Consider the following 23675-nt stretch of genomic DNA (forward strand, 5'->3'; position numbering starts at 1 on the left):
GGGCGGGGGGATGGCCTGGACGGGGGCGGGCTCTCCCGGGCCCCCATTGGCTACAGGCCCCCCGCCCTACCAGGGCTCCCCCACTTTACCCCCCCACATCAGTCTGTCCTGCTTCCAGCTGCTGCAGCCGCGCCTTCGCTGCCTCAGCATTCAGCAGCCCCCTGCTCGGGCTCAGCATGGCCACCCCAACCCAGAGCCCCACAAACGGTGAGCGTCGCCTGGGGAATGGGTGCTAGCACGGAGGTGGGGGATCCTGGATCTAAGAGCTTAGGGGACAGGATGTGGGGAGGATCCCGTACTGAAGGAAAAGGGAGGGGAAATGTCTGCCCCTATCATGGGTGGAAGCCCAGGAGCACATTCCTTGACACCCCTTGGGGTTTCTTGGGCACCCTGTACAGGACCTATGATTAGAGAGTGACAGTCCCAAGAGAAAGGATGCTCGGACAGGTTGCTATGGCAACCGGGTGCCTGGTCCAGCACAGTGGTGGAAGCTAACGGGAAGAGATGGGGCTTTAAGGGTGGGAGCTGATGGATCTGCAGCCACTGAGGTTCTGGAAGACTTCAGCACCCTGAGGTGGGCCAGTTAAAGGGGTCGTTATCCTAAGACTGCCTTGTGTAGTGTGGGTATTTACTGAACTCCGACAGGCAGATGCTAAAGGACCAGAGGGACTGTTGAAGGGAGAAGAGGGAGGTGGTGGTGTGACAAGAGATGGGCTAAGAAAACCTGAAAGAGGTAGAGACCAAGGGAAACAGGAGAGCCAGAGGCACGAAAACCCAGGTGACAGTCTCTCGGAGATGGGGAGAGAGAGAGAGAGAGAGAGAGAGAGAGATACTGAGACAGAAAGGAAGAGAGGCAGATTTTCAGATGTAGAGACACTGAGATAGAGGAACATAGACAAGTATGGAGGGAGGGGGGACGGGTGGGGCTGCAGCACTGCGGTGAATCCGCATGGTGGGAATGGAATGTCGGGGACCCCCCCTCCCCAGCCCACATGTACTTATGGTTTCATCTCGGAGACACATCTCGTCCCCCTGTATCCAGCCGCACTAGGTTTACACTTAGCACCCATTAACCCAGATCTGCGTGCACCCTCTTAAACACTCTCTGACTCCCTGGCTTCCTGATCTCCCTCTGTTGCCCGGTCCTCTGCAGAGGAGCTAGGGGTAGGATGCTTGAACAGGAGTGCGGGCAATGCAGAGGACTTGGGGTGCTGCGGAGCCCCTAGCGGTGGAGGGAACCCCAATTCCATTCTCACGGCACCTTCCCTTTCCTCTTTCCCAGCAAACGCGCGGGGGGGGGGGGGGCGGGGGGAGAGGCTGCTGTGCAGAGCCCTAGCTGCAGAATCCCAGGCAGGGCGGGGGGTGAGGGGCTGCAGAGGCTAGGAGCCACCCCAGGGAGAGGGGGCAGGGCTGAACCAGCAGGTCTGGCGGGAGCCCAGGGCTTCTTTTTCGCAGAGGTGGCGGTTAGCAGGATCGATGGCAGCAGACTGGTAGAGATGGGAGGGCAGATGCCTCGCCAATCCCCTTCTCCCTGTCACAGCCTGACAGGGGACCGCAGGACTTGGGAAACCCCGGGGGAGGAAAAGCTCCGGTGCATTCTTCTCAGGCAGCCTATGGAAACAAATTAATGAATTGTTGAGGGAGAGAAGGGAGATGCGGTTCTTGTCAGAGAATAAGAGGGAGAATCAGGGGTGAGCAGAACGGGGATGTGAGCATACCTGTATGGATCTAGGACCCTATTTTTGGGAGCAAAGACAGTTTGGCCGGAAGCCATGTCTGCAGGGGCAAAGAGGGGAGGTAAGATTGGCCCATCCCCCAAACCTTACACAGGACCCCACCCAGCTTGGAGTGCCAGGACCCCAATCACCTCGCAAGATGCCCTGGTTACCATAGCAACCACCTCCTTCTTGATCTCTCCCTGGCAACTGGCCAAGAGTGGTGTACATTGCTTCTCCTGCCTCCTGGCTCCACCCTTAACCCAGCCACACCCTGAAGACTGAGACTGCGGTGGTCAGGGACCCGCAGGGGATCTTTGGAGGAGCCCAGCAAGATGCTGGGACAGGCAGTCATCTGGAGAAGGGATGTATGGAAAGCCAGGAGACTGAGAGACAGGCCAATACCTGTCTTTGATGCAATCACCTGCAGCCTTGGAGGCCCTCTCATTCATTCACTCGTTCGTTCATTCATTCATTCATTCCAGAAAACTTCTTGAGACTGAGCTTCAGAGACCAATTTGCCCACCCTCTGGTGGTGAGGCTAAAATGCAGCCCAGATGGCCCTCAGACACAGGGTCCGGCTGTATGCGTCTGAGTTTTGCCGTATTAGAATGTTCCTTTTACTGCTGTTTATTTAAGATTTTTTTTCTCCCGAGGATTAACTTCTTTAAAAAAACATTACTGGGCTTTATTATTTTTTTTAATCACCACCACAAATGGGAAATTCGTATTTTTCCCCTCTCTTGCCCTAAAAGCCAGGAGGCAGGTGCGGTGGTGCATGCTGGTAATGCCAGCACTCTGGAGGCGGGGACAGGAGGAATGTGAGCTTAAGAGCAGCCTGGACTGCATATTGAGATCCTCTGGGGGGGGGGGGGTGAAGCAAATCTAAGTCACATTCCCCAAACAACAATTCAGTTGACAAATGTTAAAGACACATCAGCACCAAAACCAGGATTTCTTTAGAGCCTGGACAGAGACCTGGGAAGGACACACCAAATAAACCAAAGCTTTTTATGGTCATGCCTCATAGCCAGCTGTATCAGCCAGTTTGGGCTCCAAGTAGTATTGGTAGCAAATAGTGCCAAAGGTCTCAGGGGAGGAAGGCCACTAGGACGCACTGCTAACTTAGGGACGTGTGGATGGAGGCAGGAGGCATCCACACCCCAAAGACAACTAAAGCACTCACCATCTTGAGCATTCATGGGTCAGATCGAAAGACATGACCCCACCCAGTCCCAGAGAACCCAGAAAGGGGGAGCACCAGTGCCATCACCCGCCCCCCTTTCTAGTGGCACAAGCTGCAGAATTCTGCTGTAGGCCGGGCAGAGTGGTGAGAGCTGCAGGGAGGAGTTGACAGAGCAGGGTGGACATCTTTGTTTGTTTGTTTGTTTGTTTGTTTGTTTGTTTGTTTTGAGACAGGGTTTCTCTGTGTAACTTTGTGCCTTTCCTGGAACTCAATCTGTAGCCCAGGCTGGCCTGGGACTCACAGAGATCTGCCTGGCTCTGCCTCCCCAGTGCTAGGATTAAAGGCATGCGCCACCACCGACCGGCTACAGGGTGGACATCTTTTAATTTAATTTTTAAAGACAAGGTCTCACAATGCAGTCTCAGATAGTATGGAACTAACTGGCCTCAAACTTTCAGAGATCCACCTTCCTCTGCCTCCCTAGTACTGGGATTAAAGGCATATGCTACCATGATTGCCCAGGGCGCACATCTTACACTGGAAGGATGTTCTGAGCTCCCCCTCTACCTGGCAGGGTCTCCTTGTAGCCCAGGCTGTCCTTGATGTCTCTATCCTGTCTCATTCTTACAAGTGCTGGGGTATAGATGTGGGCCACTATGCCTGCCTCTCCTAGCCTGCTAAAAGGGATTTAGGGCAAAGGTGAGAAGTGTGTGTGTGTGTGTGTGTGTGTGTGTGTGTGTGTGTGTGCGCGCGTGCGCGCGCGCACTTTCTGAGGTTGGAGGAACCCAACCTCAGGAACCTAAGGGCCTTATGTTTCACATGATGGAGATGATTCATTTACAAAGGAGCACAGAGTTACCACAAGATTGATCCCAACTCTCCAAACTGCTGGTGTCTTAAATGATAGAGAATATAGTCAGCACAGGTTGCCCATACTGGACTTGGTGACAGCCTAAGCAGACGGGAGAACCCTGCATGGGGCAGCCTTGTGGCCTCAGGGGCCCTTGGATGACTGGGAGGGTTGAGAGAATCTTTTGGGGAAGCCAATGCGTCCATCTGGTGGTCCTCTTGTGAGACTGGGCTCTGATAGGTCCAGTGTGTGTGTGTGTGTGTGTGTGTGTGTGTGTGTGTGTGTGTTTCACAGAATGACTCCGAGGGGTCTAAGACCAGGACTGCCATGTACAAATGGGTGGGTGGTACACTGCACAGGGCATGGCACTGACTGATGGGTGAATGGGTGTGGAGAGCATCCTATGTGCTCTATTGAGAGGCAGTATCATCCACCATACAAAGAAGCGCTTGGTCCATCTTGGTCCTCGAACATATCCAGAAAGCCAGTGTTGAAACATGTTTTCCCCTCTTCTCTGTCTTCTTTTCCACAGTTCCCGAAGAAACAGACCCGTTTTTCTATGGTGAGTGTTGGATCTTGTGCTGGGGTTGCCCTAGGGCTGGAATGGAAGGGTAGTTTCAGCTGGGACTACAGGACACTGGCTCAAAGGGAAATGTGGAAGGTAGAGCCGGAATGGGGGAGGGAGGTGGTCTCCTACACCCTCCAGCCCCTGATGGAGGCTTTGAGCCTTGTAAAGCCTGTTTTCTCTTGGGTTCAGGGTAGAGATTAACTGGGACTGGCAAGCCCCAGCCTAAGGCTCCCTCTTTGGAGACTAGGAAGAGACTGGGAAGGGCAAATGCATTCATTACATCAGTACTAGATAAACTACATCAGTCAGAGGAGGCGGCTGCGTGCCTCAGTAGCAAATAATACTCAGCACCTCCAAGGATTCTGACCAGGACTATGGCTCGTGCACCGAATTAATCAAAGAAGCAGCTGGGGGAGAGTCATAAAACGACTCTGAGATTCGAATCTTAATTTATCCACTTCCTATCTGTGTGGCCTAGGGCAAACAACTTTACCCCTCTGGACCCTCCTATAAATAAGGTATAGTAATGGTTCCCACCTATGAGGACTACGGAAAGAGTTTCTATAATGATGCCTTTCTCTCATCCCTAAGACACAGAAGCCCTGGGTCTGGCAGACTGAGAGCTAGCCTGAATTCCCCCCATTTTCTGTCCTTACTCGTGAATACAGACCCTCTCATAGGCCAAGCTCCTTACTACCTCAGGGCCTTTGGACTTACTCTTCCTTCTGCCAGGAACACGATTCCTCGCCCCCAGCTCTCCACACAGTGAGCTAGGGCTCCTCTCCTTGCTGGCCTCAGATCAGATATTGACTGATTTGCTAGGAGGCTGTCCCTGAGTCCCCGGCCAAAGCGGCCACACCACACCCTGCTGGGACTTGGGGATGTGTGTGTGTGGTTTTGTTTTTGTTAGCAATTTTTGTTTGTTGATGAATGTTTGATCAGCACCAGAGCTCCACGGTCCCCTCCCTGTGACGCCTGTGTGTGCTGGATGCTAGGCCCCACACCTGACTCTGGGGACACCATGGCGAGGTTCTAGACCAGCCTTTCTGCCCTAACAGCCACATGCTCTCCTCCTATTCATCACACATGTACAGCAAACAAGAATAATTCTTCCCAGCATTCAAGAGGCTGTGGCAATGGGATTGTGAGTTTGAGATCAGTCTGCACTATGTAGTGAGACCCAGCCTCAAAAAAGAAAAAGAAAGAAAGAAAGAAAGAAAGAAAGAAAGAAAGAAAGAAAGAAAGGGAATGGGGTTAGAGAGAGCTGGGGCCATGAGACTTTTTAATGGAGCGTTTCAGTTAAACCCACAGGTTGGTGAGGAAGTCAGGTGCATGGAGCCTTCCGGCAGAGGAAGCAGCTAGTGCAAAGGTCCTGAGGTGATGGCTGGCATGCTCGAGGATTGGGGGTTTATGTAGCTAAGCAGGGGACTGGTGAGAAGAGAAGGGTGTGTGAAGCCTCAGTAAGATCAGGGCTAGGTCATCCACTGAGAACTCTCATTCATTATATCAGAGCTAGACGGACTCTGTCAGTCAGGTGAGGCTGCTGCCTGTCTCAATAACAAGCGGTACTCAGCATCTCCACCTAAGATTATGACCAGGGCTAATGGGCTCGTGCACTGAAATAATCAGAAGTCATTTTACGACTCTGAGGTTCAAATCTTGATTTATCTTGGTTTTTGCTTGGAATACTGTGGGGGCCATTTGGGAGGCCTCTGCAGGCCCCGATCTGACTGGGAGTAATAGAGTTCTTGTGGCTGTGGGAGGAAGAGTGGGGGCAGGGCAGCAATACCATAGAGAGATCTGCCGGGATAGTCTAGGCCCTGACCATGGAGGACAGATGAGGACCCGGGAAGGGGCGACTGATGGGGCTTAGTGTCCCGTGTGAGAATCCAGAAGGGCAGCATTGGGAAGGAGGGTGGAGGGTAGAGAGGCACAGAGGTCTCAGACTGGCCCAGGCAATCTGAGTTCTCCCCAAGTCCCTGGTGGAGTTGGGGGCTCAGCTGGCAGATTTCTTGTCCTGTTGGGCCACTGACCTGAGGCTTGGGCCGGCCTGAGAGCTGCCCTGCCCTGAGGTCCTCCCGCTGTCTCCCTCAGACTATGCCACCGTACAGACTGTGGGGATGACCCTGGCCACTATCATGTTCGTGCTGGGGATCATCATCATCCTCAGTAAGTGCCCTCCCCACTTGTGGGGTCCCCAAATTGAAAGTGTCCCCACCCTAAGAGGATCTCCTGCCCACCCCTACCCCGTCTGTCTGCACTTGCAAAGGTCCCGATTGTCAATCCTCAGGGGTCCCCTGCAGGCCTCACCCACTCCCTCCTCACCTGTGAAGGTCCTCTGCTTGCCCTGCCCTGTCTCTTCCTGCCCACTGGCATTGCCCCCTGCTGTCTCTTTCCTAACAGGCAAGAAGGTGAAGTGCAGGAAGGCGGACTCCAGGTCTGAGAGGTGGGGCAGCCTGGGGAACTGGGATGGAGACCTAACATAGGGCCTGGGGAACCTAGCCACCCCGCTAACCTGCTTCCTCTCTCTCTCTCTCTCTCTCTCTCTCTCTCTCTCTCTCTCTCTCTCTCTCTCTCTCTCTCTCTCTCTCCACAGCCCAACATGCAAATCCTGTAAGTCGGAACTGCCCTCCTCAGGTGAGCATGGTTTTGGAGGAGGCTAGCAGGATCCTTAGAGGGCTACGTGGGGGGACTGGAGCCTGGGGCCCCACCAGGCTGCAGCCGATCCTGGGTCCTTCAGGGGGTGAAGTTGCAGAGAGGGGGTTCCGGCAATATCTCAAGGAGGTCCCCACAAAATGCAGGCATCAGAGAGCTTGGTGGGTGGGGTGTGGCTGGGGGAGTCTGGGAGGATGGAAGGGGCCAGCTAGCACCTGGGAAACCCACACAGGCTTCCCCTCTACCTTCCAGTGGGCCCACAGGGAAGAAAGAGGAAGGGCAGGAGAGAGAAAGGAGAGCGAGGGAAGAGAGGGTGGGCTTCTGAATAAGGGCGACCGGATGAAGCATAGAATGCAGATTTAAAGATGGAGGGAAGGCAAGAATCTATGCCTTTAATCCCAGAACTTGAGAGTTGGAGTGAGTTGGGGAGAGGGGGTGCATCTCTGTGAATTCCAGGCCAGCCAGGGCTTCATAGTGAGACCCTGTCTCAAACCAAAACAACAACAGCAAACAAACAAAAAGATAAGGTTTGGAGGGGCATGCCGCTGGGGTGCTTGCCTCCATGCATGCGACCCTGGGTCGAATCCCAAGCACTGCCTAAACTGAGCACAGTACCTGTTCATAATCTCAACACTCTGGAGGTGGAGGCAGGGGAATCAGGAGTTTGAGGCCATCCCTAGCTATGGAGAGAGTCAGAGAGCAGCCTGGCCTACATGAGCCTGTGTCTCAAAAAGAAGAAAAAGAAAAATGATTCCAGCTGGAAGGAAGTGGGGAAGAGGAAGCTGGTGTAGAAGAGAGAAGAGGAGAGCATGGAGGGGCGGCGCGTGGAGGGGTGGCGCGTGGAGGGGCAGCGTGTGGGGACAGGAAGACGATAAAGAAGGCTGGAAAACGATGGGGTGGGGGTGGGGGAGACGAAGGTGTGAGGAGAGGTTGTACAGGGGAGACCTTGGGCGTGTTTATTAGCAGAATTACCTCCTTTCTAGGGACTTTGGGGAGTAAAACATATCAGAGGTGGGGCTGTCTTCCTCTTACCGTGTCTCTCTTTAGTCCTGGATGTCCAGGACTCTGTAAAGAACTCACTGTGTCAACCTCAAACTCACAGCCATCCCTCTGCCTCCGCCTCCCAAGTGCTGGGGTGTTTACAGGTGTGAGCCACTAGGCTAGCTTCCCATTAAAATCTTACGACGAAGGGTGGCACTCTGAGGATATAGGGTCTGTGGGGGAGGATGGGTGAGAAATTAGGTCTTGTTTCGTGTCTTCTTAACAAGAGTTAAGAACATCAGAGGTGTCTTTGTGGTGCTGGGGTAGGGTGGGTGCAGGTGTTTGGCTCAGCCCTAGTCGGGGTGGGAGAACAAAGGCGGCCTGTCCGGGAAGGGAAGTGGAGGCCTGAAAGATGCCTGCCTGATGTTCAGGTTGTCAAAAGCAGGTATAGAAAAGGAGCTTGGGGGTGTAGCATGAGGTGGGGATTCCTTCTTCCAAGGAGACTTTAAACCCCCGGGAACATTCAGGTCAGCCTTAGGTGTCCTTTACTCCATGGCCCGAGATGGAGCCCATAGCAGCAATGAAGATGTCCTCATGGTGACCAGATATCAGGGGATGGGGAAGACATGAGGACTCCCCAAGGCTAGCCAGAAGGAGACCATCCCTGGACTCTGGTTCTTTCCCTCACTTGGGTCACTAACGTGGGTTCTCTTCTGTTCCCAGCACCCGGAGGTGGCGGTGTGTAGGACCCTCTACAGATCTCCACTGCTGTCCCTGGCCGCAGCGCAGGAGCCCGAGGACCGGGTGAAGGCGGTGGGGACCCAGCCTGGCGCCGGGGAGTGTGCCCCCAATGAGCCGCCACACCCACCCCAAGGCCGGAGCCACTGCACCCCGCTGTCCCTCCCCAGGCCTTGGCAACGACGATCCCCCAAAGAGCCCATTTGCACCCCAGACCCAGAGACTCAGGCCTCCAGCTCCTGGGATCCAGGAGTCCATCCCCAGGCCCCTGGGATCCTCGTATCCCTCCCTCCTGCATCTCCTGGTCACCTTCTCCAGGACCCTCCCGGCTGTCCCCTCAGGGTCCATGTCTTGAGCTTAATAAATGTGCATTTGTTTTTTTCCTCCCGTTCTGTCTGTGTGTTGTCGTCTGTGGGCACCCAACGGCTGGGTAGGAGGCTGAGGTAGCCGTCCTGTTCCTTCCTCCCTCTCCTTCCCTCACCACATCCTTCCCTTCAAACCTACCCAAGAGGCTTTCCCTCCTCGGTACGCTTGTCCCCATCTGCGTCTCCCAGACCCTCGAATGGAGGCCACCGCCCTCAGTCCCCCATCGCCCTCCACCGCTCCTGCTCCCACCCCTGCTGGTGGGGCCTGGAAGCCAGAGAGGAAATGACTGAGCCGCTCTGGTCCCCGCCCGCCCGCGCCCGCGCCCCTGGCCACACCCTCCGCCCCGAGGCGGCTCCCACGCGGTACTCTCACACTCCAGGCTAGAGACCCTGGGCTCGGACGTAAGTCCCTCTTTTGCTCTCCCCTCTTGCTGAGGGCCACGGCATGCAGATGGGAAGCAGCTTGGGCGGGAGGGGGGGGGGACCTGGATGCTTCTCTACCTCGCATCACCCTTGGTTCCTCTGTGGGCACACCTCCTGCCTCAGTCTCCCCAGAGAGGAGTCTCTCCATCCCGGGCAGACTGGTTCTTCTGAAATATTCCTAGCATGGGTGCGGTGGTGCCTGCAAGGCAGCCGAACACCAGCTCACTTTTTCCTCTGAGGCATTAGTCACCCTTCCTCTTCCCCTCCGGGCCCCACCGCTCTGGGCTGCGTCCCCGAGGGAGCAGACACCGCGGGGCCCCTGGCTTCCTCTGCCAGGGAACCACCACCGGCGGCGAGGAGGTGCAGGAGCAGGGAACAGCCTCTCTGCCTCAGGGCTGTCAGGAGGCCAGGCTTAGCTGATGCTTCTGGCTTTCTTTGGGGATCGGCTCATGGAAGAAGGGCATGGTGACTTGGGACGCGGGCTTCTGAAAAGCATCCCTTCCCAGAGGCAGGTACCAGAGGATCCTTGAAGCCAGGGGCCTGCTCCAGGAGGACGTGGGGCTGCCGAGGGGTCTTGCCTCACTCACCTTTCCCTCCACTCACCCCACAGATGTCACCATCCAGTCGTCTGTGTCTCCTCGTCTTTGTCGTCCTGATTCTGCCCAGCAGAGGTAAGACGACCCCACCACCACCACCACCCCATCTCAGTGGGCGGCTAGGTGGGTGACTGAAGATTGAATGCTCTGTACCATCTCACGCCCCTTGCCTGCAGTGAGCTGGCACCAGGAAGTGGGGCGAAGCCTGGCGAGGCAGGCTCTGGGTTGCACCCTCTTTGGACACTTCAGACCTGGGGTGGCTGTTTGCAGAGGGTCTGGCTGGAGCCTGCCCTGCTGAGCACACTCCCCTTCACCGCTGAGAAGGACTTGTTGAGTTTGACTTGGCTGGGAGATGGGTGTCAGTTTTCTACTCGGCAGCCAGGAAACCCCAGGCTCCCAGCAAAGCAGAACTGCTGGGTTTTCTAAGAACACAGTCAGGCAAACGGGTCCAAGTGGGGCTAGGGTATAGAGTAGGAGCCCCTCACCCTCACCTGGAAAGCACTTCTGAAAAGGGACAAGCCAGGTCGGCACTTGCTAGTGTGTCTTGTGCTTCAGCTCACGCACTTAGTTGCCCTGTTGTATGGACTGGGATGCTGGGGGCGGGGCGCAAATGTGGGGGCACAGGAAGAGGAAGGAGCTGTCTGTGTGGATCTGAGACACAGTGGAAGGCTGGGTTGGGGTGAAATCAGTAACAGGTGGAGAAGATGGTGGTAGGACTGGAGGCGGGGGAACTTGGGGACCAGATGAAAATTTTGGCTTTCCCTAGAGTGAGGCGCAGCTGCCCTGGGCTCTGAGCCTGGAGGGTCTGTCCTGACTTGGATTTCCTCACAGGTCCTTTCTGGCTGCAGGAAGCCAGAGAGGGGCTGCTGGGCACCCCAGTGGGAGGAGACAGGGTTTAGCCCGGGAAGCAGTGAGGCACCCCCACTTTTCAGATGGGGCAAAGGAGACATAGAGTGGGGGCATCAGTGGCTCAGGGCACACAGCAAGGAGAAAGTGGTTGGGAGCAGAATGGAAACCATGGCCCTGGCTGACCCAGCACCCTGACTCTCAATGAGACTGTCCTGGAAGGGTGAGCAAAGGCCCTGGAGCAGTAGCAGCTAGGCTTAAAGTGTTCTCAGGACCATGGAGTGACCCAGCCAAAGCTGGTTCCCCTGGGAGTCAGGACCTTCAGGACTGCCAAGAGGCTTCAGAAGGTCTGGCATGGTGGGGCCAAAGGGAGTTCGAGGCTCCTTCTGACCGCTCAGCCTTGGTTCCCCAGGGCAGACACCAGAAAAGGCCACATCCAGTTTTGCGGAGGACCAGACTTCTGTGAATACTCATGTCCCAGGTAAGAAAAGTGATGCAGGTCTATAAAATTCTCACTGCGGGTAATGATGCCACCATGCTTGGACCAAACAGGGAAATTAACGTTTGTGTAACTGGAAAAAAAAAAATCAGGGATAGAGCTTCAGGCATGACCTGATCTAGGTGCTTCAACGCTGTCAGGGATCTAACACCAAATCTGGCTTCTGGGTCCTCTGTGTTGGGTTCATCTCTAGCCAGCTTCTCATCGAGAAGAATCTAAAGCCAGGGAGGTTAAATCTTTCCACCCATCAGCTGTCCCATTTGATATCTGAGGAGGAGGATGCTCCAAGCACAATCCACCTCCTGAGTACCCAGCCCAGGGGCTCTTATTAGAGCAAGTGATACTGGTTTGTGGTCAGGAAGGTTTGGGAAACTGAGTCAAACATCCTTTTTTCAGGAAGGCCTTCTGAGTCTTGCTAGTGGTCTGGAGGCAGGGGAGACCCAGGCATCATGTTTTAGTGCTTATCAGAGGGCCTGAATTCCTCTTATCACCTCAAAATGGAGTTGAAGGCAGTCAGTAAAGCACTTGCATCACAAGCATAAGGACCCAAGTTCAGTCCCCAGAAGTCACATAAAAGGCCAGGCATAATGGCACGTGGTTGCAAACCCCAAGGTGGGTGGGGGCAGAGACAGATGGCTCCCTAGAGCTTGCCAGCTTGACTTACTTGGAGAGTTCCAAGCCAATGAAACAGCTCTTAAGGAAAGACAGTGGAGATTGCCCCTGCCGCTCTTGCAGATGGACAGGCAGTGAAAAAAAAAGATGGAGTTGCTATGGAAACTCTCCAGTCTCCACCTGCGGAAACTCTGCTGCTGTTCCCTTCTCACTTCTCTCTCTGACCCTGTTATTACCCTAATTCCAGATAAAACCAACCCAGAAGTCCAGCCTACCACTCCCATTCCGCACTGGGAAGCTGATGGTGAGTGGGGTGGGGCAGGGTGGGGGGAGGGCCCAGACACATACCCCTTCCTCTGACATCTGATGTTTCCTTGCTCACTTCAGCCCACCACAGCTCTGGACCCTTGTCAGCTCCATTCTATGTTTATTTTGTCCAGACACTACTGCTTTGTCGCCCAGGGTGGCCTTGAACTCAGGGCAATCCTCCTGCCTCAGCCTCTGGAGTGTTGGCATTACAAGCTGCCTGAGCCTATCTGGTATCCAATTCCATTGACTTAAAAACACAATATTTTTTTAAAATTGACCCACTTTCAAAAGTTGAATACTCGATCTTTACAGACACTCCCAGTGCCTGCTCAGGTCTGTATCTCCTTAAAAGTTGTTTTTCAAGTAATTATTGTACTTTTTCTTAGAGTATAGCATAATTTAGAGTGTCCCTTTTCATTTCTTCAGTTAATGATTAATGACGCTGGAGATGTGGCTCAGTAGTAGAGCCCCTGCCTAGAATCCCCCAGTGAGGGTCTGGGGATTCAGTGAAAGAATGCCTATCATGTATGAGGCTCTGAGTTCAATCCCCCCCCAAATGAAGTATAAATTGTTCTATGCCAGCACACAGGAAGCCGAGGCAAGGAGATGAAAAACTTAAGGTAGGCCTAGGCTACTCGGTGAGACCCTGTTCTGTTTTATTTTTAAAGAAAAGTTGTCTAGATGGTGGCCACAGACACACATTTCATTCCCCTGTGATGTTCAGAGTCCCCGCCCCATCCCAAGTGACACCTGATATTTTTCCCGTGTGTACCAGCATGTGGAGGGAACTCTGCCTGGCAGTTCTGTGGCCGAGCACGTCTCATCCCTCACCTCTCACCCTTCCCTCCTCTTCTTCTGACTGGAGTAGAAACCACACAAAGCCAGACAGTGGCCAGAACCAAGACCGAGCAACGGACAGAAATGGGAGTGACCACCACGAATCCAGGGACAGATCCGGGGACACACAGGAGCAGTAAGGAAGGTAGAGCCTTGGCTGACAGCGGCGGCCTCGAGTTTTTGTTTAATTGCCTCGGTTCTGGGTCAGCATTCCCCAAGTGCTCTTCTTTAAGCACCTGCCTGGGGAACTGCTAATAAACTCTCAGGGTGTGTGTGTGTGTGTGTGTGTCTATGTCTGTGTGTGACTGTGTTTGAGAGTGTCTGTGAGTGTATTCGTTCATGTGTCTGAGTGTGAGTGTCTGTGTCTGTCTGTGTGTGATAGAGTTCACATGTGAGTGTGTTTGTGTGTATCTCTATGTGAGTGTGTCTGTGAGTGTGTGTGTGCGCGCGCATGCGCGTGAGTGTCTCTGTGTGAGAGCGAGCAAACGAGAGTGCATGTGTATGTCTGTGTGTGATAGAGTTGATGTGTGAGTGCCTGTGTGTGTGTGAGTGTGTGCAAGTTTGTTTCTGTCTGTGAGTATGTGCATGTGTGAGTGTCTGTGTGTGTGAGAGAGCATATGTGAGTGTGTGTGTGAGTGTGTGTGTGAAGCTATTTGGAGGATTCTGAGTTAAAGTTCAATGCTTCTTTATGAAATACCTTCTCAGACCCTTGATGAAGCTGCTCCATAGCAAGTAACTCCATGCTGGAACATTCTAGCATGTTACCCCAGTGCAAAGAGAAGCCGACTGCCTGTCCTTTCCCTATCTCTGGGCTGGCGGGCGCTGAGAAATGGAATTGTGGATTTCCTTTGTGTCTTCTTTTTCTGTTACAGTGGGGTCTTTTCAGTTGCAAAATATACCTTTTAAAAAAGATGTATTGGGCCAGGTGATGGTGGCACACACCTTTAATCCCAGCGCTCGGGAGGCAGAACCAGGCAGATCTCTGTGAGTTCAAGGCCAGCCTGGTCTACAGAGCGAGATCCAGGACAGGCACCAAAATTACAGAGAAATCCTGTCTGGGAAAAACAAACAAACAAAACAAAACAAAAACAAAAAGATGTATTGGCTCAATTCTGTAAAATCTGAAGATACGGTGTCAGGGCACAGCTGGACCAAGGGACGTAGGAACTGTCGGTGTGTCTTGTCTGACTTGCTCCCTCAGGCCTCCACCGTCTTCATTCCCTTTGCTTCTGGGAAGCAAAGATGTCCCATACTTGAGCAGCTGGGTGACACAGACCTCTTTCCCGTAAGCCCTGCCCAAAGCCTGAAATTGACTCTCATTGGTCCCGTTGAACTCACATGTCCTTGTCTGACCCAATGGAAGCCTGAAAAGTGGGCAGTTCTGATTGGTCGATGTTCCTCACCTTGAGGCTGGAAAAGTCCACACAGCCCAGAATCAGAAAGGAAGTAGTTTCCTACAGGTTGATGGTGACAGCAGGTGTGAGGAAAGAGGCTGAGCTGAGACTGAGGCAGCAGATGACCCCTAATCCTCACGTAGTACCAGAACTCGGGAGGCAGAAGCGGATGAGAGAACGTGAGGCCAGCGTGGGTTACATGGCAGACCCCGCCTCCAATTTTTTTTTTAATTAAATTAAAAGTAAAAAGAAAATGCTCTGCTATTTTTGGTCCCAAAGCAGAAGGGATGCTCACAATATCTTCAATAAGTGTCTCCAGGACAGTGGGAACCAAGTCCGTGAAATCCTGGCTTCTGCGCTTGGGTTATGAATAGAGTTCTGGGAGAGGGGCCAGCCTGGGGGGGGGGGCAGGCAGGTGCTCGCTGCCAGAGTGTCAGTGGGAGGTGCCTGGTAGCTGTCCCCAGAGGCAAAGATGTATTCCTGTTGTTACATCCACATCTCTGTGTCTGTCCCTGTGGCCATTCCTGCCCTCCACCGTCTTCTGAATTTTTTTCTGCCTTTCACCTGAAGGTACTACGACGCTCCCTGGGATCAGGACTCCAAGACCAACCAAAGACAGGATGTCGCACCACTTACCCGAGGCACGAGGTTAGAACCTCCTTTTCCTGACTAGAAACAGGTGCCCCGTAGTTTCCGCTCGGTGTGGGAAAGTCTGCAAGGCTCATGCCACGGAGGAGGCTGGCAGAGGGTAGGAACGCTGTGAGGTCTGACTGGACAGACGGCAGCACGTGGGTAAAGGCCGAACAAGCCCAGGTGGCTGCTTTCTGAACTCCTGATTCTACAAATTGAAAGTCAGGCTGGGCTCAGCTGTGTGGCTCTTCTGGCCGTTGTAGACTCGCTCACACACCTAAGGTCAGTTGTGGACCAGCTCGGGCCCATGTGGTCCTCTTCATTCCCCCACCCCTTATCTCCACTTCCTGCCTACTGCACACTCACTGAAGGCATTGAAGCCATATGCCCAGGTCACCCATTCATCTGTGTGTTCAGCACAGATTCATGTGTGTTTCAGGCAGCCATGAACAAGACAGACAAATATCTCTCTGTTGTTGGGCATGGTGGTACATCCCTGTAATCTTTGTACCTGGGAAGCAGGGAAGGAAGATGGCTGCAAGTTTGAGGCCCCCCTGGATTATATAGCAAGTTCCATGACAGCCTGGGCTATAGAGAGACCCTCTGAAGCTGACGCGTTAGTAAGGGGAGATAGCATGTAATAGTTGGAGTACTTTTTATCGGGTGATTTTTAATTTATCAAGAAAAAGAGCATGAAATTGGGGATTCGAGAATGATCAGGGAGTGTCTCATACACAGATCCAAGGAAGGTTTTCTGGTTAAGGAAGTGCCAGAGGGGTCTTGTGGGTGTCTAGGGAAAGGCTGTTCATACAAAGGACCTAAGGTGAGTGGATGTCTGGTGGGACTTGGGAGCAGGAAGGCCAGTGAGTGCCAAGAGGGAAACTGAGTAGAGAAGGCTCAGGAGCCACGCGGCATGTCACAGTGAGGACTTCCGTTTTTGTCCTAAGGCTTAGGAGGCTGAGTCTCAGGTGTCCTCACTCCCTGCTCGGCACTTATTCACCCCACAACCCTCTGCCCAGCTCTGACTCACTTTTATCTGTCCTCTCTAGATAAGGATGAGAACGACCCCTTCTACTATGGTAAGTTACCGCCTCCCACCCCACCACCGCTGGAGGTGGGACAAAGGCCCCCTGCCCGACACCTCCATTTCTGTCTCCGCAGATGATTTCACTCTCCGGAAACGGGGGCTGCTGGTGGCGGCCGTGCTGTTCATCACGGGCATCATCATCCTCACCAGTGAGAGTGGGGCTTGGGCAGAAAGGGCGCCGAGACTCGGGGCGGGGCGGTCCGGGCTGCCTGGTCAGGGTCATGAAACCCCTTGGGCAAAGCTGTGCAAACTCAGGTTCCCTACAGCTCCGAGCCTGCCCTGTGGAAGCCGGCTGGCCCCGCTGGGAGCCTCTTCTGGTTGCAGCTGGGCTGAGTCAGCAGGGGGCGCTGTTCCCAGGGAGCACGCCGCTTCCCCTTATCATCTTAGTCTTCCTGGGCTTGTGCATGTGGTGGTGCCCAGATGAGAGAGACAAGCAGGCACAGACAGAGAAGACACGCAGGCTCAGACGGCTGCTCAGAGTCCACCACACTCTGCTTCACTGCAAGCCAAGGGCCAGCTTCATTTGTGAAATGAGAAAATAGATTGCGTTATTTTCTTTTTGAGACAGGGTCTCACTATGCAGTCCAGGCTGGCCTCAAACTCACCACCCTTCCGCCTCGGCCTCCTGAGGGCTGAGATTATAGGTGTGTGCCATACCGCTCAGCACTTTTTGGTGTTTTGTTTTGGGTTTTTTGTTTGTTTGTCTGTTTGTTTTGAGACAGGTCTCATGTAGCCCAGGCTGGCTTTGAACTTAACTATGTAGCCAAAGATGGCCTTGAATATCTTTTTTTTTTTTAAGAGATTTATTTTTATTTTTAAATGTGTGTAGGTGTGTATCTGTGTGGGTGTGTGCACATGTGAGTGCCGATGCCCATGACAGCCGGAAGAGAGTGTTGGATCCCCTGGAGCTGGAGTTGCACGAGATATATAGAGCCTCCCTATATGAGGATGGGTGCTGGGAAACAAACTTGGATACTCTCCAAAAGTAGGAAGTGACCAATCCCTAAGCCACCTCTACCACCTCAGCCTTGGACTTCTGATCCTCGTGCCTCTACCTCCCAAGTGCTTAGACTATAGGCACACTTGGTTAATGACGCACTGGGAATCAAACCCATCACTTTGTGCGTGCTGGGCCAGCACTGTGCACCTGAGCCACATCCGCACCCTGACACTGACCGGAGCTCTGTTGGTTGCTTTTCTCGTTGTTGTGATCAAATACTCAGCAAGGAGCGGCTTAAGGTGCTGCTTCTTCCGGCTTGTAGCTTAAGGAGGGATCCACGGGACTCGGGAGCTATCAGTGGGTAAGGTGCTTACGTGGACCTGAGTTCAGATGCCCAACCCTGGGGTGGCAGCAAGTGTCTGTGACACCACCCCCCACCCCATGCTGAAGAGAGAGAGCCAACCAGTGTAGCTGAGTCGGTGTGCGCCAGGTTCAACAAAGAACTCTGTCTTCAAATAAAACGAAGTGGAGAGTGATGAACACACCCCACGTCCACCTCTGGTGCGGGAGGGTGTGTAGCAGGAGAGGCCACATGACAAGACAGGAAGTGAGAGAGCAGAGAGGAGACTGGCTGATCTTTCTAGGACAGCTCCTCCTCCTGAGGGTTCACTGACAGAGAGCGGACCAATGACTTCCTGGCCACCAAAAGCCCCCAGGCCTGGTACTGAGGCCCCAGGGCTAAGATGGACATTTAGAGGGCCACACCCACACCACGAGAGACTCAGTGCAAGGTCTTGACACTCTTCCAGAGTATGGAAGAGAGGAGAGTCCTCGTCAATCAAGCAAGAGGTGGGGGTGAAATCCTAAGGGCCAGGTGACTGCAAACTCCCCGGCCGGAGGGAGCAGCATCTGCAGAGGTCCAGGGCAGAACAGCTGGGCACTGATGGGACACAGTGAGAAGAGGCTAGGGTGTCGCAGGCAGGCAGGGGAGGGCACGAGGCCAGAGAGGCAGGTGGGCTGCCATAGCCTCGCTTCCCCGGGGCTTCTTTACATCTCTACCCATACCCGGTTGACTCTGATCCAGGTCCCAGCCTCTCTCTTGTCCTTGGAACTCATCCCTGCCCTTTTACCCCAGGGCCTTTGCACGACTGTTCTGTCCCACCTGTGCTTATTTATTTCAGTGTGTGTGTGTGTGTGGGTGCGTACAGTGCACATGCAGAGATCAGAGGACAACGTTCACGAGTTGGTTCGGTCTGTCTGTCTGTCTGTCTCTCTCTCTCTCTCTCTCTCTTAAAACGAAGATTAGCTGGGTGTCGGCACACGCCTTTAATCCCAGCACTCAGGAGGCAGACCCAGGCAGATCTCTGAATTTGAGGCCAGCCTGGTCTACAGAATTACACAGAAAAAAACCTGTCTAAAAGCAAACAAACAAAAAAACTACAAAGATTTATTTATTTTATGTATATGGGGGTTTTGTCTGTGTGTACATCTGCACACCAGAAGGCATCGGATCCCATGGGACTACAGTTATCGATGGTTCTGAGCCTCCATGTGGTTGCTGGGAATTGAACTCAGGACCTCCAGAAGAGCAGTCAGTGCTCTTAACCTCTGACCCACCTCTCCAGCCCCTTGTTTCCTCTTTCTACCACATAGGTTCCAGGAACAGAACTCAGGTTGTCTGGCTTAGCCGCAAGCACCTTTACTGGCTGAGCCCTCTCACTGGCCCTTTACATGTTTGTTAAGTGGACTGGGAGCTTCCTGAGGGCCAGGATTGGCCTACCTGTCCCCCTGCTGGTCCCCAGTGTGCATGTGATAATCAACACTGTTTCTGACTCATGGGAGAACTGCTTCCTTTTCTGCTAGGTGGGAAGTGTAGACAGATGTCCCAGATGTGCCTGAATCGCCACAGGTGAGTGGGGACTGACACCCAGCTGGAGTCTCCATACCACAGCGGCTGCTCACCATCCCCTGCCTCCTTCCTCTACCCCAAGAGCCTACAGAGTGGTCAACACAAAAGGAACCCGGGAAGAAGAGGCCACTGCAGGGAGCCTGGCCTAAGGCTGGTGGCCTCCCCACCCGGAGGGTGCCTGGCTCCCCAGGCACTGCCCTGCCTGCCCCTTATCTAATCTGTTCAGATAAATCCATATGGTGGTTCTTCCACAGCCTCTGTCTTCTGTGAGTCTGTGGTGGGGGAGTGGGAGGTAGAGTCAGGGCTGGGCTTGGAGCCCTTGGGAGTAGGCCAAGGTGCTCATGAAAATCAAGTGAGCAGGGGGAGGAAGATGTGTGTGCAGGGAAGAGAGGAAGAACCCAGGGCCAGCCCACTTTCAGAACGTGGGTTAGAACCAGCATATCTGGGTATCAGAGCATGAGTAAGGATGAAGTGGGGACCCCTGTCCACAGTCACCCCCTTACCTTCCACAGCCAGTCCCTCTGCCCCTCAGGGTACCTCATGCATAGGTGTGACTGTGCAGCCGGCACCCCAAGCTTTGTCTCCACCAGGGAGGCTGGGGGGGGGCTCTGGGATGGGCTCTGAGCCCAGGTCAGGAGTGAGCAGAGTGGAGGGGGCCGGGCTCAGGCAGACATTTCCTGGGATCCTTGGACTCTACCTCATGGTCAGGGCTCAGCCAAATCTGGCCAGCCTAGTCCTTTCAGGCTCAGGGTGTGGGGGGAGGGGTAAGTGGCTTCTCCAGGGTTATGGTCATTGTCACACTGCAGTCAAGACACCAGATCCCAGGCAGGGGTTTGCGTAATGCTGCTGCGGAAACTTCAAGTCAGAGTGAGCTAGGGGTTATGAAATCATTCCAGCAGGCCCTGAGCCATGTGAAATAAGAAATGAAGTCACGAGAAGAGAAAAATCTTGGGCTGGGTGTGCGAATGATCTGAGCGCCTGCCCAGTCTGGCCAGAAGTTCCAATTTGAACCCCAACACCATGTGAAACCAGTCATGGTGGAGTGTGCCTGGAATCCCAGAACTTAGATGGTGGAGACGAGGGATCAGAAGTTCAATGCCCTTGGTTGTGTATCCCAAGTTCAAGTCTAGCCTGTGTGACATGAATCCCTGTCTTAAAAATAACTAACTAGGCTGGGTGTAGTGGTGCATACCTGTAATCCCAGAACTAGGTGGTGAGGGGGCAGAGGTAGGAGAATCCCTGTGAGTTCAATTTCAGCCTGGTCTACATAGCAAATTCTAGGCTAGCTAGAGCCTCATTATGAGACCCTGTCTCAAAAACAAGTAAAAAAGAAAATGAACAAAACTAAATAAATAAGAAAGAGAATGTCAGAATGTTTCATATAATAAACAAATTGCACCGGGTAGATGGCCTAGTAGGGGAGTGTGTGCTCACAGGAGGGTCTGTGAGCCTGGGTGTGGTAGCACATGCCTTTAATCCCTAGGGAGGCAGAGACAGGCAGATCTCTGTGAGTAGGAGAACAGCCTGGTCTACAGCGTAAGTTCCAGGACATCCAGGTCTACACAGAGAAACCTGTCTTGAGAAACAAACAAATAAACAGAAAAGCCAGTTGTGGCAGCTCACACCCAGAGACCCAGCAAGCTAGTCTACAGGACAACTAGGCGGGGTTCAGTGAGAGATTCCTGTCTCCAAAAACAAAGGGAGGGGCTGGGAAGGTGACTGTGCTGTCCAGAGTGCACACTGATTTCTGGTGGCTCACAGTCAGTTGTAACTCCAGCTCCTGGAGAATTTGGTGCCCTCTTCTGGCCTCTGTAGTCACTGCACACACACACACACACACACACACACACACACACACACACACGTGAAAATAAAAGAAGGTTTGGAGAGCTGGTTCATTGGTTAAGAGCATGTACTGCTCTTACAGAGGATTGCAGTGTGATTCCCAGCACCCATGTTGGGTGGCTCCACCTCTAACTGGAGCTCCAGAGGGATCTGATGCCTCTGGCCTCCATGGATGCTCTAAGGTGTATGGAGGGGTATGTGCAGACACTACACCATTTATGTAAGGGACCTGAGCACCCATAGGCTTTGGTGTCCTGGGGGGGATTCCTGAAGACAGAGGGAGATGGTATCTGTCCTAAGAGAGAGGGCTTGCTTTACTGACACCCACCACCTAACTGGAGCAGGAGCAACTGCTGGGAGCTGCTTCCTTACAGTCGAAACATCCCTTGGAAGACTCAGGGAGTGACCTGTCCAGTGTAAACAGACCTTTTTTCACATCTCAGGGGAAAAAAACAAGCAAAATCCACCTGTCAGCAAGAAATCTCTCTCTCTCCCTCTCCCTCCCCCTCTCCCTCCCCCTCCCCCTCTCCCTCCCTCCCTCCCTCCCCCCCCCCCCTCTCTCTCTCTCTCACACACACACACACACACTCAAATCATCTGAAAATGTCACTATTCTATTTTTTAAGGTGGGGCTCTCTCTGTAGCCCAGGCTGGCCACTTGTGGCAGCCCTCCTGTTTCCACCTCCTGAGTGACTGCAGACATGCACTCAGCACTTACCGTACTCAGTCTCGTGTGGTGCTGGGGACTGAGGCGAGGGTCTCCCACATGCTGGGCAAGCTCTTCACCAACTGAGCCCTGCTTATCATTGCTGTCTTCTTTTAAAGTTCTGAGACAGACTCATTACTTAGCCCAGGCTGGCCTCACACTCATTGCCCTCTGCCTCAACTTCCCAACTGTTGGGATTATAGGTGTGTACCGACCACATCTTGCTGATTTAAATATGTACAACCTGAAAAAATTAATACACAATGATGATGATATGACGTTTATTCCCAACTATGGGTCACTTTATTCTATTTTATTTTTGAGACAAGGTCTCAAAATGTAGCCCTGCCTGTCCTGAAACTCTCTGTGTAGACCAGGCTAACCTTGAACTCATGGAGATCCACATGCTTCTGTCTCCCGAGTGCTGGGATTAAAGGTGCGCCACTATGAACAACTGTGGATCACTTTTTAAAAACACTGCACAGCCCCAGGAAGGGGGAAGAAGACTGTTACAGGAGGGAAAGAGCCTTTAAAATGGGGAAGCTAGCTGTGGTCTGCCCCTGGCTGGGCAGTCACACCAGAATGCAGATGCTCTAGGATGTTCCTAGGATGGTACTTCCCAAACGTCAATCATGGCATCCTCCAACCTTTGCCGAGTTCTCATCCACCTATACAGTACACTACTTCCAAGTAAGGACCAACTCCTTTTTAACTTAATAAATTTACTCTAAAAGCCAGTCCTGTGGGAAGTCAATACTGGTCGATATAAACAGAAAATAGCCATTAAGATAACTGCAGTGGAGACACATGAGGACAAAGTATTATATTGCCTTCTAGCTGAGGATCAGGTTGCTGACCAAGGGCTCCAAGCCAGAGGCCAGTCTTCCCTATTGGATGAGGACCATCAAATATCAGGGATGTGACTGTCACACTGACACCCACAGGGATGGCAGCGTTTTGGTGGCTCAAGAACACGCATTTCTGGCACCAGTTGCAAGTTTGAAGATGCTTAAGGTGGCCCTTGGTCCTGTGTTTGGATTTGAAGTGTCCCTCAAAAAGGCTCTTAGGTTGAAGGGTGGGTCTCAGCTGAGAGGTAATTGGACCACAAGGGTGGTGACGTCATGGATGGATTAACCCATTGGTGTACTCAAGGCTGGATGGGGCTGTTAGGAGGTGGGGTCTGATTGGAGAAAGTAGATAACTGGGGGTGTGGCTTGTCTTTGGATCCTCCCTGTTACTCTCTGCTTCCTGGTTGTGGGATGTGAGCATCTTTGTCCTGGATTTTCTATGGTGTTCTGCCTTGCCACGTATCCACAGCAACAGGGCTGACTGAGGATGTTGGATTGAATCCTCTGAAATTGTGATTCAGAATCAATATTTGTCCTATAAGTTGTTACCCTTGGGTAGTTTGTCCCGGTAATAAAATGCTGACATCCATGGGTATGGTCAGTATACCCATGGATGCACAGACCCCACTGGGTGCTGTGAGCCTCACGGTCACAGAGGTTTTATTTTATTATTTTGCATGTATGGGTATTTTGCCTGCATATATGTCTGTGCACCCCCTGTGTGCAGTGTCCCCAGAGGCCAGAAGAGAGCATCAGATCTCCTAGATCTGGAGGTTGTGAGTCACCACATGGGATTTCAGCCTCATCCTCTGGAAGTTGAAACCTCTAAGTCATCTCTCCAGACCCCGGTCACAGATTCTGACAGCAAAAAAGAAACATGTTAAAACCCACTAGAGAAACAGAGAACTGGTTTCTGTTTGGTGTTCTGCCTTGCCACAGAACCACAGCCACGGAACTCTGGTGGTCCAGGCACAACGCTTCCAAATGGTCGTTCCTGATGTAGTCATTTGTGGACACTGTTAACTTCTCCCAGCAACAGAGTGTGACAAGACACATGAGATATTGCCAGCTGTCATGGTCCCAATATCAAATGTCCCCCAAGGATCATTCTTGCTGTCAAGCCAGTGATGGCATAA

The 23675-nt window shown here is 53.0% G+C and overlaps 2 protein-coding genes across 4 annotated transcripts; both read left to right on the forward strand.

Moving 5' to 3' along the window:
* Window positions 1–38: 38 nt before the first annotated feature.
* Fxyd7 (FXYD domain containing ion transport regulator 7) lies at window positions 39–9081 on the forward strand. The gene is made up of 6 exons (XM_006982076.4): window positions 39–207; window positions 4284–4313; window positions 6414–6488; window positions 6723–6765; window positions 6916–6956; window positions 8679–9081. Exons 1-6 carry the CDS (start codon window positions 177–179, stop codon window positions 8699–8701), a joined length of 243 nt encoding a protein of 80 aa, XP_006982138.1. The 5' UTR covers window positions 39–176; the 3' UTR covers window positions 8702–9081.
* Window positions 9082–9326: 245 nt separating this feature from the next.
* Window positions 9327–19389, forward strand: Fxyd5 (FXYD domain containing ion transport regulator 5). 3 transcript variants are annotated; one of them, XM_076552260.1, is made up of 9 exons: window positions 9327–9460; window positions 10092–10152; window positions 11336–11404; window positions 12282–12338; window positions 13212–13325; window positions 15145–15222; window positions 16254–16283; window positions 16366–16440; window positions 19095–19389. In XM_076552260.1, the coding sequence occupies exons 2-9, from the start codon at window positions 10092–10094 to the stop codon at window positions 19142–19144; spliced, it is 534 nt and encodes a 177-aa protein (XP_076408375.1). In that variant the 5' UTR covers window positions 9327–9460; the 3' UTR covers window positions 19145–19389. The 3 variants fall into 3 exon arrangements, with proteins under 3 accessions (XP_076408375.1, XP_015856145.1, XP_076408426.1); XM_016000659.3 differs by lacking the exon at window positions 9327–9460 and adding an exon at window positions 9554–9993; XM_076552311.1 differs by lacking the exon at window positions 9327–9460 and adding an exon at window positions 9554–9989.
* The last annotated feature ends 4286 nt before the right edge of the window (window positions 19390–23675 follow it).

This window comes from Peromyscus maniculatus, chromosome 1 (assembly GCF_049852395.1).
Source record: "Peromyscus maniculatus bairdii isolate BWxNUB_F1_BW_parent chromosome 1, HU_Pman_BW_mat_3.1, whole genome shotgun sequence".
Classification (NCBI taxonomy): domain Eukaryota; kingdom Metazoa; phylum Chordata; class Mammalia; order Rodentia; family Cricetidae; genus Peromyscus; species Peromyscus maniculatus.

What these genes read in the sequence shown, in the direction of transcription:
- Fxyd7 (XM_006982076.4), top strand. Translation starts at nt 177, where the DNA reads ATGGCCACCCCAACCCAGAGCCCCACAAACG. An exon ending in AACCCAGAGCCCCACAAACG is followed by an intron (nt 208 to 4,283) that starts GTGAGCGTCGCC and finishes TCTTTTCCACAG; the next exon opens with TTCCCGAAGAAACAGACCCG. An exon ending in GCGGACTCCAGGTCTGAGAG is followed by an intron (nt 6,766 to 6,915) that starts GTGGGGCAGCCT and finishes CTCTCTCCACAG; the next exon opens with CCCAACATGCAAATCCTGTA.
- Fxyd5 (XM_016000659.3), top strand. Translation starts at nt 9,901, where the DNA reads ATGCTTCTGGCTTTCTTTGGGGATCGGCTCATGGAAGAAGGGCATGGT. An exon ending in GCATCCCTTCCCAGAGGCAG is followed by an intron (nt 9,994 to 10,091) that starts GTACCAGAGGAT and finishes CTCACCCCACAG; the next exon opens with ATGTCACCATCCAGTCGTCT. An exon ending in TCCGCACTGGGAAGCTGATG is followed by an intron (nt 12,339 to 13,211) that starts GTGAGTGGGGTG and finishes TGACTGGAGTAG; the next exon opens with AAACCACACAAAGCCAGACA.